This window comes from Mizuhopecten yessoensis, unplaced genomic scaffold (genome assembly GCF_002113885.1).
Source record: "Mizuhopecten yessoensis strain PY_sf001 unplaced genomic scaffold, ASM211388v2 scaffold8123, whole genome shotgun sequence".
Classification (NCBI taxonomy): Eukaryota; Metazoa; Mollusca; class Bivalvia; order Pectinida; family Pectinidae; genus Mizuhopecten; species Mizuhopecten yessoensis.
This window is the reverse complement of record NW_018407390.1, coordinates 2,368,995-2,385,528: the sequence shown is the minus strand read 5'-3', so window position 1 is coordinate 2,385,528 and position 16,534 is coordinate 2,368,995. Positions and strand designations below refer to the sequence as shown.

General features: G+C 36.2%; 1 protein-coding gene across 1 annotated transcript in view; it reads left to right on the top strand.

The window, feature by feature from the left end:
• The window catches only part of LOC110454987 (origin recognition complex subunit 2-like), a 17,883-nt gene extending 2,383 nt beyond the window's left edge, over positions 1 to 15,500 (top strand). The window contains exons 2-13 of the mRNA XM_021504841.1: positions 932 to 1,045; positions 2,973 to 3,059; positions 5,815 to 5,865; positions 6,330 to 6,425; positions 6,918 to 7,081; positions 8,045 to 8,253; positions 9,914 to 10,046; positions 10,606 to 10,705; positions 10,988 to 11,131; positions 11,765 to 11,998; positions 12,384 to 12,502; positions 13,442 to 15,500. Coding sequence (XP_021360516.1) covers positions 932 to 1,045; positions 2,973 to 3,059; positions 5,815 to 5,865; positions 6,330 to 6,425; positions 6,918 to 7,081; positions 8,045 to 8,253; positions 9,914 to 10,046; positions 10,606 to 10,705; positions 10,988 to 11,131; positions 11,765 to 11,998; positions 12,384 to 12,502; positions 13,442 to 13,525 — 1,535 coding nt within the window. The 3' untranslated portion in view covers positions 13,526 to 15,500. The remainder of the gene's footprint in view (positions 1 to 931; positions 1,046 to 2,972; positions 3,060 to 5,814; positions 5,866 to 6,329; positions 6,426 to 6,917; positions 7,082 to 8,044; positions 8,254 to 9,913; positions 10,047 to 10,605; positions 10,706 to 10,987; positions 11,132 to 11,764; positions 11,999 to 12,383; positions 12,503 to 13,441) is intronic.
• The last annotated feature ends 1,034 nt before the right edge of the window (positions 15,501 to 16,534 follow it).

Below are 16,534 nucleotides of genomic sequence, written 5' to 3'. Positions count from 1 at the left end.
TTTTTTGATATGTAGTACTAATTTTTATGGCAAAAAATAACAAATAACTTGTGCTGTTTTTGTGTCAAAAAGTGTCAATATTAGCATTATTTTCACTGGAACGTGCTTTACGAAATGTGATTTGTTGTAATAGCCACCAACACAGCCGAAAGGCTAGACATAGTGGCAACGATAGCCCTAGGCCTGTCCCTGGAATAAAAAGAAGACCTACTAATACACAGTCCCAATCAGGGCTAACCATTATCAAAACACTCCCATCTCGGCGAGATTGGTGACATGATTTTAACGCTAGTGCGCAAGCGCGGGCTGATAGAGAGGGCTCTCGATGACTTCGCGGTTCAGTGAACAAACACAAAAGCGACATGCTATAGAATCTTGACTGGGGCAGAGTTGCCAATCCCCTCTATATACTGTCCCTGTTTAATGCGAATAGAATAGTTTTACATGAAGCGAATCCATATTTTTAGTTTGCTGTAACGTAATAATTGCACAATATCAACAATTCAAACAATAATATTAAAGTGACAGGACTGTCTTCTTTGAATACATATTTATTTAGTTGTTGTTGTATGAGAAAGCAGGCTCCCGACTGCAATCTCCTGTTTAACAACTTCATGTGCACCTGAAACATACAAAATATTAAATTCATGAGTGTTATGGTTAACTGTTTTACATCAATATTCTGCAATTTTAGCAACAAGAATTGTGATAATTATTTATCAAACAGTATGATCCTACTTTTCATAATTTTCAAGCTTACTTAGCCATTGATCACACATGTACATGTAAATAGCTTTGTGTGGAGGGTACTCTTAGTTTTGTCTATAATGTTTTCTTTTCTAATACATGAAATGTTTTTGTTGATTGATTATTCATTTATTTTTGTAAGTAATAATTAAAAACCCATGAGATTTTTTGGATGGATTTTCAGGGCGCAAGTCAACTGGCTCTACCCCTTCCCAGCCAAAATATTGCACAGACGTTACAGACAATGGAGACATTGCAGAAGAGAGTGAAGAAGAGGTTGTTCGTGGTGTTCCATCATGTAGGTTTGATTTCTAGTAAAAACACCAAATTCTGTTATTCAGTTTAAGCTGAACATAAAGAAGAGATAGACTTTGCAATATTGAAGTAGAGAATGGGCTCAAAATTGTGACATAAACTTTAACAATATGCCAAATAAAACAAAACTTGTGTTCCTGCTAACCCTACCTGCCCTATATTTTTGTGCCTACCCTAATGTATTTATTTGCATTTAATGATATGCACTGTACAAAAAAAAACTCCTGCTCTATATAAGCATAATAAAAATAGTTTTTGAAATAAAATAAATATTGCCTTCCTACCATATTTTAACTGTGGATGATGGCAGAAACACAAGTAGTTACTTTTTTTGGCCTTACATCAATGATCATAGTTTGTCTAAGTTGAGTAGCATTTTGTTTATATTATCATAGTTAATTCATTTTGTTAAGTAGCACTGAATAATTGTATTTACTTAAAAATTTGATGTACTGAATGATATTCATCTTTTATAACTGTTTATGTCTCCGAATGTTTTGATGCCATCCACTTTTGACATGCAGTGTACATACATGTACACTGATAAACATATCATAGTGCAATTCTGTTACATTGTATAACATAGTAATGTCTATAAAGTCACAATTGTTTTCTTAAAATTCTTTATGTTTCTTATTTAAAATCTAAGCTCACCTGGTCAGAATTCGACGGCTAACTTAATGTGATCTTTTGCAAGGTCAGGTGTGACATCCATTGTTCGTTTGTTCATTGTCATCATTTTACTTTAAATGGCAATTTCTGAATTACAAAGAAACCTTGGGTGATTATGTTTGAGCAACCGGATTGCTGAGAATAAGAGCTATCAAGTTTGTACAAATAAATCACCTTTACCGACTTTCAAGGTCATAGGGATCATAGTTGTTTGAAGCCTTTTAACAACTTCTGAACAACCAACTGGTCTTAGGTAACAATATTAGGCCAATAGATTCTTGGGATAAAAGGCTATCAGGATCGTTCAATTAAATGACCTAATCATCCTCTTTCAAAATTGCAGGGGTTAAATTGATAGACAACTTTTGAATAACCGTAGGCCTAGGTTGATATTTGACCAGAAGCTATGTAATTATAGCATACTGAAATGAAGTGCAGCAAAACGTTTCAAATGAATGACTTTTAGACTATGTTCAAAGTCGCAGGGGTCAAATATATTTAAATTTTTCATAACATTCTTATGAATAACCAAGAGGCCTATGATCATGCTACATGTATTTGGCCAGTAGCAAACTTGGATGAAGCAAATAAATGACCTTGACACTTTTTAAGGTCCAATAGTAAAATATACCAAAGTGATGAGCAATATGGAACCTTCCAACAAAGACCTATATAATCAGAGTAATGATATAAATTTAGCCTATTTTAAAAAATTCATTGATCCACTGTGAAGATCAATATGTGAAATGAACAACATGTTAGTGATACAGGCCTACGTGGCCTCTTGTTCCTATTTAAGAGGGTCAAGAGAATTCATCGTAAATATGTTTATTGTCAGGACCATGAAGGGAAAAAATGGTAGGGTCATGCTAAAGAGTCCAATTTTGTCATTGGCATATATTTACAGAAACTTTGAATATCTGTCCATACATTTTTACAGATAGGTTATTTCTTGTTTATCATGGTTAAGGCTATACAAATTTATGATTTTTTTATCAGAACTTTGAACCATAGATGAACTATAAAACAATGTACCAATTTTATACATTAAAGTGTTGTTGATCATAACCATGAACTAGATTTGCATTAACTTGTTTAATGAAGGCAAGGGTAGAGCCAACGCTGTGGTTTTCTTAATGGTGGAATAATTTGGTCCTTTGCTCCTCGTCCACCGACATTAACTTGTTAAATGTATATTAATTAGAGTCTTATTCCTCTACAAAAATGTTCTGTCGCAGTATTATTGGAAGGTGAGGAGTCCACAGCAGGAAGTGGAATGTTCCAGTTCCGTACACCTAAAAAGTCAGGCCAGATGGCTGCCAAAGGTATGTTCATTGTGAAATGGGTACCAAGCTAAAGGATTTTACAAATCAAGATGGCTGCCAAAGGTATGTTCATTGTTAAATGGGTGCCAAGCTAAAGGATTTTACAAATCAAGATGGCTGCCAAAGGTATGTACCAATTAAGATGACTGCCTAAGGCATGTTGAAATTGTAACTGGTTGCAAATTGTTCGTACAAATTAGAATGGCTGTCAAAGGTTAACAAACTCAGATGGCTACCTAAGATGCAAACAATTCTTGATGGGGTATGTGCTACACTTGATGGCTGTCAGGGGTATGTGCTACACTGGATGGCTCTCAGGGGCATGTGCTACACTTGAGGGCTGGCAGGGGTATGTGCTTCACTTGATGGCTGTCGGGGGTATGTGCCACACTTGATGGATGTCAGGGGGATGTGCCACACTTGATAGATGTCAGGGGTATGTGCGACACTTGATGGCTGTCAGGGGTATGTGCTACACTTGATGGCTGTCAGGGGTATGTGCCACACTTGATAGATGTCAGGGGTATGTGCTACACTTGATGGCTCTCAGGGGTATGTGCTACACTTGATGGCTGTCAGGGGTATGTGCTACACTTGATGGCTGTCAGGGGTATGTGCTACACTTGATGGCTGTCAGGGGTATGTGCTACACTTGATATTGATGCCAAGGTTATGTACATTAATTGCTATAAAGAATAGATGTAAGCTGATGGCACATTCATGTATATGGGCTGATTGGTCGAATGGTTAACACTCCGGCCTTCCAAGCAGGCGGCCGGGGTTCCATCCCTGAAGTTGCCGTACGCATGGAATATTAGAGAAAGTGTTTTTCTCCTGCCCACACAACTCCAACAATCCAGGTGGAGTATAAAATGGTCTGGGGTGGGTGTTGCGGTATCTGTGGTGTAGCATTCAATCTTAAGTGAGGTGGCACTATAAATGATACCGTCGAAAGCACGGTCCCACTTCAAACAGAACACAATACATCTCCAGCACACACACAGGGAGATATTAGCCAGGTAGTATAGGACCAGTAGTTAGCACCTGATAAGGCATCTCCTGCAAATTCCTCAATATTATATTGATATATGCTAATTATATTGACTGTATAAAATTGTATATCTATGTACTGTAAAGCGCTTTAGAGTGGCTAATGTTAGCTAGATAGGGCGCTATATCAAATGTTGTATATTTATTAGGGCCTCGTATCGGAGATACGGGTGCCCTATAGTAATCACTGTCTGTCTGTCCACAAATTTTGTTCCTGGCTGATAACTTAAATATCTATTGACCGATGTACATGAAACTTGGTCACGATGTTCAGTTCACAAAAGGTCAAAGGTCAATGGCATTGGGTTCAAAGGTCAAGGTCAAATTTTACATCTTTTCACTGATGAACATTTTGTTATGACATTATGAAGCAAAGTTGATCAAAATTAAACAAGGAGTCAACTGACCTAAGGTCAAGGTCATCGGGTCAGGGGTCAAGGTCAAATTTTGTAGCTTTTCACTGGTGAACATTTCGCTATGACATTATGAAGCAAAGTTGTTCGGAATTAAACAAAAAGACACACTGAGGTAAAAAGTCGAGGTCAAATGTCAAGGTCATTAGATTCAAAGGTCAAGGTCAAATTTTGCATCTTTTTACTGATGAACATTTTATGACATGATGAAGCAAAGTTGATCAGAATTAAACAAGGAGTTGACTGACAAAAGGTCAAGGTCATTTGGTCAAAGGTCAAGGTTAAATTTTGTATCTTTTCACTTGTGAACATTTCACTATGAGACTTTGAAGCAATGTTGCTCAGAATTAAGCGAGGAGTCAATTGACCAAAGGTCAAGGTCACTGGGTCAAAGGTGAAGGTTAAATTTTGTACCTTTTCCCTGATGAACATTTTGTTATGACGTTATGAAGCAATGTTGTTCAGAACTTAACACAGAGTCAACTGACCTTAGGTCCAGGTCACGAGGTCCAAAAGGTCAAGGTTAAGTTTTGTATTTTTCACTGATGAACATTTTGTTATGATATTAAGAAGTAAAGTTGGTCTGAATTAAAGAATAATTGGTTAATGGTCAATGTCATTTGGGTCTAAAGGTCAAAGACAAAGTGGATCTCTGACTTTGACCCTGGCTCTTGATGGAGGAGGAGGTATAGAAGGTGAAATAAAGCAAATCAAAGCTAACAAATGAGTATTGCACCGGTATTTACATTTCTGTTAGCCCAGCAAATATGGAGGTGGAAGGAAACAAGTCTTTTTGAAGTCCAAATGTCAAACGTCAAGCTCAGCTATATGGGCAGATTGCTTCTTGATGATTATGGGGGATATATTGCCCTTACTGACCTGTCAGTGTTCTAGTTTTATTTATACACTGTCCGAAGTTTTGTACTGTCATGGGGTACACAATACAGTGTAGGTGTACAATGTCACCTTTATATTGACAGATACATACAATTCCTTATTCTTGTTACAGAGGTACAATCAGGTGCTGATTTATCAAGGTTGTTATGAGTCAGCTGTTATATTGTCCTTTCAGACCACTGATCAGATTTTATAAAACCTAATGCAAAATATTGTCCTGGTCCAAATTTATCAGATTTTATCAAAGTATATAGGAATGCAATGGAAACTATGTGAAAAAGTGGTCACCAACCAGACAATTATATCAGGTAAAAAATTATAATTTTAAAACAGAAAATCAATTTCTCTTGTCAAGTGCAATTTCCAAATGTCAGTACATTAATTTGTATTTGCAGCCTCTGAAGCTCGTACTCCAAAATCTATACTGAAGGCTACAGTTTCACAAGGTAAGTGTCATCCCGATAATTAATACTGTTTCAATTTGATAAATCTTTAAAATACAGTAAAACTTTATTTGCAAAAAATGCAGGTATATATATATATACTTGGATATCTGGGTCATTTCATACTCGTAAAAAAAGAAAGAACAGATTTACTTCCTCTTGCAGAAGGTATGATTTGATATCTCCAATCATGATGAATTTATCCTTGAAACATGACATCACAATGCAAGTCTGATGTCCAAAATCATGGTGACATTTATGTTAGGTTAAAGGAGAAAAATTAAAAGCAACTCTACAATGGTTACTCCAAGTATACCCGACATGAATGGTTTAATGAGGACAATAACAGCCTGTAGAAACCTGACACTAATGCTGAAAAAAGTTTGGTGTACGAGAGAGAGAGAGAGAATAATGTTATCCAATAAATGTACAAAAATATCTAATCCTTTCACACATTTGTTTTCAAGGTTCCCTGACTCCATCATCTACCAGCCGCTCTAGCAAATTACAGAGGAAACCTGAGACTACCACACCATACAAACTACGTAAACGCAACATCACAGGTAAGTCTTTTCATTTTTTATCTGACTAATGTTTGAACTAACCGCTGAAGTAGCTGAATAGAACCTGTCATGGTTATGATTATATTTAGCTCAGGCCAAAATTACCCATTGTAATATATTTCCTTTTTAATGTTGTATTTTACTTTTTTTTTCATTTGGGATTTATAGTGTTTTAGACTTTGACACTGCTTGTTTGAAGTGAGATGGTAAGTCTAAGGCTCCTTAATACATTTGTCTGTAATGGTCTGTTAAAAGTGTGTGGTCTGTTGGCTTAACTTAACTGAGGCCAGAATTATTTCGGTTTGTTGTCGTTGATTGACTAAAGGTCTCAAAAGCTAGATGTAAACCATTGTTTCATAAGTGGTTAGAAATGCAGGTTGTACTGAAACATGATTTCACTGTAATACACTATGTATGCATGATGAAAAATGATGTAGTCATTCTAGGGATAGTATGGAATAACACTTAAAATTTCTTCCTGTTTATTTGTAGATGATGACATTGATTCGGATTCCAGTGTGTCGTCCTCTGATGATGACAGTGAAGATGATGCTGAAACAAACGACACTCCTGCTAAGCGTCCACCACTCAATGTAAAGTCTATAGGAAACACTCCCAAGAGTGGTCGGCCCCGGGGTCGTGTGGAGGAGGAGATGGTGAGTCCTCAGTATGGAGATATAGGAAACATCCCAAAGAGGGGTCAGCCCTGAGTCTATAGGAAACATCCCAAAGAGGGGTCAGCTCTGAGTCTATAGGAAACATCCCAAAGAGGGGTCAGCCTCGAGTCTATAGGAAACATCCCAAAGAGGGGTCAGCCCTGAGTCTATAGGAAACATCCCAAAGAGGGGTCAGCCCTGAGTCTGTAGGAAACACTCCCAAGAGGGATAGGCCCATGCCATTGTGCTTCAGGTGGCACATGCATCCTTTGATTTGACTAAATAACATTCTAATTCATTTGAGATGTAACAAGGCATTTGATTGGTCAATCAAAGTAATTTGCAACGGTAAAACCACGTTATACTTTCCGCAAATTTCTCATTTGTATATGAAGCCCTGATGGAGGTTGTTAATGACGTTGATGAACCCAACTGACCCTTACACATCATGAAATTGATTATTCATGACGTCACGAACAATAGCGTGACCCTGAAAGGTCAACATATTTCCGCCTCACTTTGAATGTTTCTGACGTCACCAACCCACTGCAGAGAGACAGAATTTGAAGAAAACTCTCACAAATATCTTAAATTAGTCCTTTCTTTTGATGGTTTTAGTTGAAATGAATTAGAATGGGGATAACCCTACTGACTGTATTTTCAAATTTGTGGCGGTATATCGGGATTATACTGTAGCAAATATCCGTTTTATTAGCGACTAAAACTCAATTTGTATAATCACAATATACCGCCGCAAAATTCAAAATACAGTAGAATTATCCCCTAAAAACGGTACAATTGCTTTTGCATATGTGCATTGCATGTCAATATGCCTTTTAATTTCATGCTGCTGCTAGCATATTTTCTGATTCATATTTTCTCACTGTTACTTTCGCATTGGAGTACTTCACATGTTCTCACATGTTAAAAAGCCGTTTCTCACCTGTCGTTCTCATTCCTTAGCCCTCTATGGTGGAGTCCTACTTTGACATACATTCAAGTTCTGCTGTCCTCACATCAGACCGGACGCTGGCTCGGCTCGGCTCGGCTAAGATGGACAGAGAGGGACTGAACAGGGTCCTACAACAGGTACCCACAGACGATAACTGTGAGAGTGAAAAGATGTACCAGGAACACAGGGAGAACTTCAATACCTGGATGTTCCAGCTATGGTAATATCTCATATATCTTATATATAGCGATAAATAGTTTTAAATGTCCATGTGACGGTAAAAATATAAATAAAACAAAACATGAAGACTAGTATAATCGGCTAGCACTTTCGCCCATCTTGGGGCTCTTCAGGCGATTATCTATATATATATATATATATATATATGTATTTATGTATTTATGTGGAAGTGTTTGCTTTGTTTGTGTTTTACGTCATATGAACAGCTATGGTAATATCGCATATATATATTTCAGCAGTGAAAATAAATATTAATACAGTGAAACCTGTCTAAACCAAATGCATCTTGGATGAAATATTTGATCTAGACAGAATAAGTATTACTGTAAACCACTGTTCAGTCTAGTTGATGAAAGTTCTAATGATTAGCCGATTGTTGTAATGGATAGTACATGCTTATATAAAAATGTCCTGGGTTTGATCCCCTGATGGGACATGAATAAGTATGAGGTCAACTTCCAAACCACATGTGCGTTTTTAAGCCGCTCTTGGCAAGAGCCAAGTGACTTATTAATTCTGTCCAGAGAACGAAATGACGGAACCACTTCCGTTTGGGGTGCGTGCGCATAATTCAGTCTTACATGCTTCCGCTATATAGTTTCGTTATCGTAAATAGAAAGTAGAATCTCTGACACTCACCTGTGGGTTGCATAAAGTCTTTGATACTCTTCTTCAAATAATAATCCATACTTTAAATAATTGCTGAAAACAAAATATTTATCTCCGGTGCATTCTACGAGTGTTGTGGTGGTGAAATTCGTGCACTAGGTTTGAGCGTTTTAGCAACTCGGTATGAGGAGTGTTACACGTGTGAATTACATGATTCGAGAAAGCACATGTCAAATATATTCCATTAACATTGTGAGATTTTGTGAGATTTTGTATACTCAATGACAGTAAATAAAGTCACTACATATATTAATAGTTATTATTAATATGAATAAAAATGAATAAAAATAAAAGGACTACAATGTCTCTTTTCTCCATGCATGTTTTCCCACTACTGTTAATTATCCTTCATTTCACAAGCACAAAATGCACCTATTCTTTAGTATCCATTCACTGATTGCCATTCTGCACGTAAATGCTCATGTCACATCATTGGAGGATGCTAATTAATGAAAATTACAACAATGCATCACACTAAAAGAGGGTGAAAAAAGAGGAGAGTGAGGAATGTTTTTAGGGCATTATTTAAGAGGTGATTGATTTTGAAATCCCAAAGGCAACATCATCACATGACCTGATTTTCAATTAGCAGAATACAGAACACATATCTGAGGTATTATAGTAGATATTGATGCTCAACGTGTTACTAAAGCAAATTAAATGTAAAGTAGTGAGCAGCTTTAATGTCACACTGACATAATTATAGTTTCAGGATACTTTCGTTACCTTAAACATAACTTTAGACTCCCTTCATACACCCTTACAGGCAATAAGATAAGGGGGGGGGGGAATATAAGTTAATAACACTTGTTTTATAGTTGTTGTAAAATAAATAAAATTGATAATAGATAATATATTATTAGACAAAATATAGTTTATCTCATTACCTTTAACTGCCTTCCATTATGTTTGATAAATGATTTACAATGCTTATTAACCATGTTCCAACTTATTTCTGTCACTTGCTTCAGTCAAGGTTTCAACATGTTACTGTATGGCCTAGGATCAAAGCGAACACTCCTAGAAGATTTCCGTAAAACTCATCTATTGGAGCTGTCTCACCTGGTTGTCAATGGTTACTTTCCAAGCCTCACTATAAAACATGTAGGTTTTCCTTAGTGATGAGATACAATCAGGATCCTTTTTGATAACTTGGGATTTGACTAAACATTTCTATCTATAAATGTTATCCTGTACATTTGAATTCATACAATTGCTTTCATTTAGTTCACCTCAAATTAAAAAAGTTTACTGTTAAGTATTAATTTATTTATATACTTTTATATGCATATATCAAGGACAATTTTCAAGTTATGCTATTTATAACATTCTTTTCCCTGTATTGTGTCTTTTCGTATTGCAGAGTTATATATATATCTGCTCTTGTGAGCAGGTATTGATTGTTACGTCATTTGTTTGTGAGAGTAACGTCATCAATTTTTGAGAAAACGACGTAATTTTCTGACACAAACCAATGACATAACAATCAATACCTGCTCACAAGAGAAAATAACTCTGCAATATGCAAAGACGGAATAACTACCCTATATAACATGTAAAGGAAAACAAGATACTGCACTATAAATCTGTAAACAAGAATCTCCCCAGAGAGCTTTACACCTGTACACTACTAATGAACGTTTCATTTAACGGGCTTTTGTAGATTTTGAATGCCATAACCTACGAGATCCTGGATTACAACGGCAGCTTTAAGGGACCATTAGATCAAGTGAGATGTATACGAACAGAAATGGAACAACAAGGCAAGCTTGCATTTTACTTATGTTTGTAATGGCCATTATAGTGTGAAAAAGTAACGACTATGGAAGCATGGTTACAAAAATAAAATTCAATCAGTGAGCCATGAAAATTAAAAGTGTAGTGAGCATTCAAGGGTGTCTTATTTCTAGCAAGTTTGAAAAAATAATTGGCATTTAATACAATGGAGCTTCTCTTATATGATAACTTTTGTGTGTTGGAAAAATATTTCTAAGATACTTGCTGTAGTAGAGCTTTGTATCTTATCCTTCCCCTTCCATTTTCAGGTCTTCAAGATTTTTTCCTCATAGTCCACAACATCGATGGTACAATGTTACGAGGAGAAAAAGCTCAGAACATCTTAAGTCTCTTAAGCCAGATTCCTGGTTTTCATATTCTAGCTTCCATAGATCATATTAATGCTCCGTTGTGTAAGTATAAATTCCTGTGGTCTTCTAATATGTTCTGATAATTGCCACTCCAGCCAGGCCATTGTTAAAATGAAAATTAAATGGCACAATAGCAAGTCTTCGTTTTTTGTAATAGTAGTGGACATGTCGGACAGTGAGATTTAGTTGGAATATTCCTGAGTAATTCATATTTGAAAGTTTATTTTTGATTAACATTCATTCAAATTAATTGTCAATTTACTATATTCAGCACCTATGTGTCAGTAACTATGTTGCATTTCTTTAATGACTGGGTAGTTCTGTGTACAGAATAACATTCTTCTTAATGTTTTTATGTAAAGAATAATCCCAATAATGAGTTGGGAGTATTGTCATTTATCATCAAGAGAATAACCCTTGACAATATTGCACAATGCATAATTTAAAAGTTTGCATCAGGTAACAGTATGTATCGTTGTATATGAGTACAATATGCTCATATTACGTACTGTCTGTTTATGTTAACCATGAACAGTAATTTAACTTCAAAATAAAATGTGATATTCATACCGATTAAGAAGCCATAGGTATCTCCTACATTTTCAGTTACATGCCTTTTTCATTGCGTTAAATAATTAACATAGAAAGTTGACTCAAGTTTTGGTGTGTTATCAGTGTGGGATCAGAGTAAGTGCTGTCGTTATAACTGGCTCTGGTACGATGTGACGACATTCATGCCTTACACTGACGAGACGTCCTATGAGAACTCGCTCCTCGTACAACAATCTGGAGCTCTTGCTCTCAGCTCTATGACCCATGTTATGAAGTCGCTCACATCCAATGCCAAAAGTATCTTCTTCCTCCTGGCTAAACATCAACTCTCTCACAAAGACAACAGTACATATCTTGGTGAGTACATACTATATATTGATAAAAAGACTTGTCATCTGTCTGAAATCTTTCTTGATTGTGATTTGTCACTTGCCTTATACACTGCCTTCCTGTGAAATGGTCAAAGGGAAATAACTCATAACATCATATGTTTTTTTCAATATACATATAGCTGCAGCAAGGCTCTCTGTTCCCAGCATATTTAGCTATACTATTGAAATGTTTATTCCTAGAAAGTAACATTCATATTGCCCTACAATCAATACTGAACACCTCAAAAAATAATTTTCAGAAACATTAAGTAAAAATGTTATTATCCCAGATATTTTTATTATGATCTTGACCGTTTTGTCATTACTTGTTGTTCCTTTTAATAGTAAATTCTACCTTTCCTCTCCAACAGGTTTGTCTATACAGGAGCTGTACCAGCAGTGTCGAGAGGCCTTCCTTGTTAATAGTGATCTCACCCTGCAGGCTCAACTAATCGAGTTTAGGGACCATAAACTTATTAAATCTAAAAAGGCAAGTTTTATACAACTGCATGATAAATATACCACAGAGAACAAAAGCATACAGAAACACTCAGGACCGCTGTTCTTTACGATAATTATAAAAACTTACTGCATACTTGGGAACATCGTTCCAGCAAAGTTCTTGCCTTTAATTGTCCAGTGTTAATTTCATATTTCCAGGTGGAGATAATACATCTTGTATTGTAAGCTGTGCACTAGTATTATAAAAGTTTTACTTTAGACACAAACATGACTCATATGAGTCATAGCTTGACAAAGAGACCAAACATTGTTTGCCTATAAAGTAAAGCTTAGATATTACATACATTGTATTTCTAAACTAACAAATCTTACTGGAGATACTGTGCACTAGTATTACTTTTCATGATAATTTCAGCCTCATCATTAAATTGTGTTAGTTTGTTTGGTGTAGCATTCTTCCAACATTCGGGGTCATATGAAGACTGGCTATCATTGTACATTTACATTTTAGCTATAAGGCAGAAAGTACCATGAAGTTAAAATATATTGATACCATTGTCATAAACTGTTCGATTAAATTTAGGACCATTACACGTCTGCCAGTCCCACACTTTATCAGTATTGCTGTACAGGAATTGTAAATGCACTTTATCAACATGAAAGCCAAGCTTATATTGGCCACAAGGTCTTAAGACTTTTTTTTAACTAAAACCTTGACAAGGGAATTAACTCTAAGCTAGAAAGTCTTCTTTTTTTGTGCTTCATTTTCTATATATAAGGTAGATTATTGAACAAGAACACTTAAATAACGGATCTGAGTGGAAATTAGCGATGTAGCAATTATGACTGATGGGGTGGTACTCTTTACCTTAATAACAGTATTTCATGAAAATAATATAGATTTTATAAAGAGAAACTCCCAATCGCATAATATACCATATTTGAATGAATTTTCTCCTTTTTTCAGAGTTTTGATGGCATTGAGCATCTAATGATTCCAATTGATTCTGTAACTTTGACAGAATTTATAGACCAGCAGGAAGAGACATGAGAGTGTGTACTTCTTCAATTAATTAACATTACTAGTGGTATTAATTTCTCTTGAACAACCAGAGGTTGTGTATTCCAGAGTTACTCCTTTATAATGGACCAGAGGATTGTGTATACCAAAGTAACTCCTTTATAATGGACGAGAGGATTGTGTATACCAAAATAACTCCTTTATAATGGACCAGAGGATTGGGTATATCAAAATAACTCCTTTATAATGGACCACAGGATTGTGTATACCAAAGTAACTCCTTTATAATGGACGAGAGGATTGTGTATACCAAAATAACTCCTTTATAATGGACCAGAGGAATAGAACATAGGAATGTGTGTATTTAAGTTATTGCTTATTCCAGATAGGTTTATAATGAGAATGATAGTGTTCATTTTCCAGAGAATTTCTGGTGTACACTAATATTTCCCTGGAAATCAACTCGGTTTGAGAGTAATTTCACTCTAAAGTTATCAAAGAGTGATCATCGTATTTAAATATCAATTAATGGCCGTCGTGGTCACTATAAGGAGATGGTATATGAGAGTGCAAGAATTGAGAGAGACTCTTGTCATTCTTGGCTTGGAGGATACATTCTGGTGTGTTGTTAATTGAGAATTTAGAAGAAACTATTGAAAGTTAAGGTACTGTATCTTAAGTTTTGTGTGTTGTGTAAGAATGTTATTGCGGATGTCAGGATGTTAAGTGTGTCAGAATGTTAAGTGTGTGTCAGAATGTTAAGTCTGTGTCAGAATGTAAGGGAGAGTGTCAGGGTGTTGATTGATTGTGGGTTTGAAAAGTAAATTGTGGGTAGAGATGAATGGGTCATGAATTATTAAGGCTGCAAAATGCAAGTGCTAATTTGATGTTAATGAAAAGTTTTGTATTTTTTTTGCTCATCTGATCCAAAGGACTTGTGAGCATTTTTCCAGGGCAAAGCGTCCGTCGTTGTCCATCAAACTTTTCCTTTATTATTTTTTCTCCTCCTGACTGGCAGATCAGATGTCAACCAAATTAGTTATGTTGCATCCATAGGATCAGAGAATAATACTTATAAAATAGATTGTGGTCCTCTTGGGCACTAAAGGGCTGGCCCAAATATGGAGAAGTTGGTGGAGTTCATTGTTCAAAAGACTATTCTCTTGAACAGCTCTATGGAATATACCCAAGTTTAAAATCAATATGACAACGAAATTAGATGTTTTATTAATGAAGACGGTTATCTCCCTGTGCGGTGAAGGGAAGCACCTGAACTGGGGCAAAATTAGACAGTTCATTTTTTTTCAAAAGCCTGTTCCTCCAAAGAGTAAAAGCACCATTGTTACCATAAAGAGGCAAAGTGATTTCATTTTGTATTCATGAAACTAGTGTGATCCTTGGAGCTTGCATGTAGGGGCCCCAATAGTGGAATTTTTAGTGCAAAGCTGTACTGCTTTAAATGATCAAGGTCCCCCACAATAGAACTGCATACACATGTAGTAGGCATGAAGAGATGAATACATCCAAGCTACTACGATTGACATTAGGGGCCTGCCCTGCCACTTCATTCCAAAGTCATAACATAAAACCAGTTCCCAACCACATAACCACGAATAAAATTGTTATGCATGAAGAAATTAACACAATCATTCTATCAGGATTGGATCCAGGGTCCAGACCCACCCTGGGTACTGTCACTGGATGGTTGAGATCACCACCTAATAACAGCAATTGCTGGGTTTTAAGAGACAAATACACAGGGGTAATCTGGATTGAACTGGGGTCTTGCCCTGCACCTAGGGACATTCTCCCCGAGTCTTGATATGGTAATCCTCACTTCCTCCCTGTTCTCAGTATGTCTGCTCTTTGAATTGGCTCTTGCCAGCCCCAGGGGGACTTGGTCCTTTTTACATGTTCCGTGCTAATATATTTTGTAAACTTATGATATACATATAATTATTTGACAGATTTAAAATTCAAAATAAATTCCAGGCATCATATGCACTCCTAATTAGACCACCGTGTCTCTTGTTGTTTGTTCATTCTGTAGCATGTGCTCTGTAAACATACCAGAACTTTCATGTCCTAATTTTCAAGAGGTGTACAAAACTACCAAATTGTGTAGATATCCTCTCAAATACCACTATCTTTACATCTTTACTGGTTTAATATGTAGATTATGTATTTTTTATATGGTGCAAAAAGTAGGGTTATGTGTACCACGGACATGCATGGATATTACTTACATATGATGAATAATGGTATAAAAAGTGTATGAGGTAGTGCCAAGATCCTCCTAGGATCCCTATTTGGCTTTCCTTTGTAAACTACCGGTAGGAGCATACTGATCAGAAAAATAGGATCGCCACCAGACAGCCATCTTGTCTTTTGAGGGTTAAGATTGTTAGCACTATTTCTCAATAAGTACTGGAGGGATCTTTCTCAGATTTCACATGGTCCCTTAGTTACTCACATTAAACTTTCGGTTTTGATCAGAAAACGGAGACAGTCAACAGGCAGCTACCTTGAATTTTGATAGTTAAAGGTTGATTAGTGCTCCTTCTCTGAAGGTCCTGCAGATTTTTTTTCCAATTTCACATGTAGGTTGCACTAGGATCCCTACTTATGCATATTGATCTTTAGGACTGATCGGTAAAAATAGGATGGCCACCAGACAGCCATCTTAAATTAAGACAGTTCCAGTTCGTTGTCACAATTTCCAAAGTGCTTGTTAAACGACAACCTGAATTAAAAAGAACAATGTTGTACATAGCAGTGTGAGAAGCTATGAAGTAACACAAGTTACCACAAGGTGCATTTATTGTTTACAGTGTACAGGACTCAATCCAAGAGATATGACTGCTTAGGGACCACCAGACCACAAGGTGCATTTATTGTTTACAATGTACAGGACTCAATCCAAGAGATATGACAGCTTAGGGACCAGCAGACACCAAAAGTATTATAAACTTATTCTTTATGTCACAAGTTAACATGTTGACATCTGCCTTACAAAACAAGTTAAAAGTGTTGCCTTTA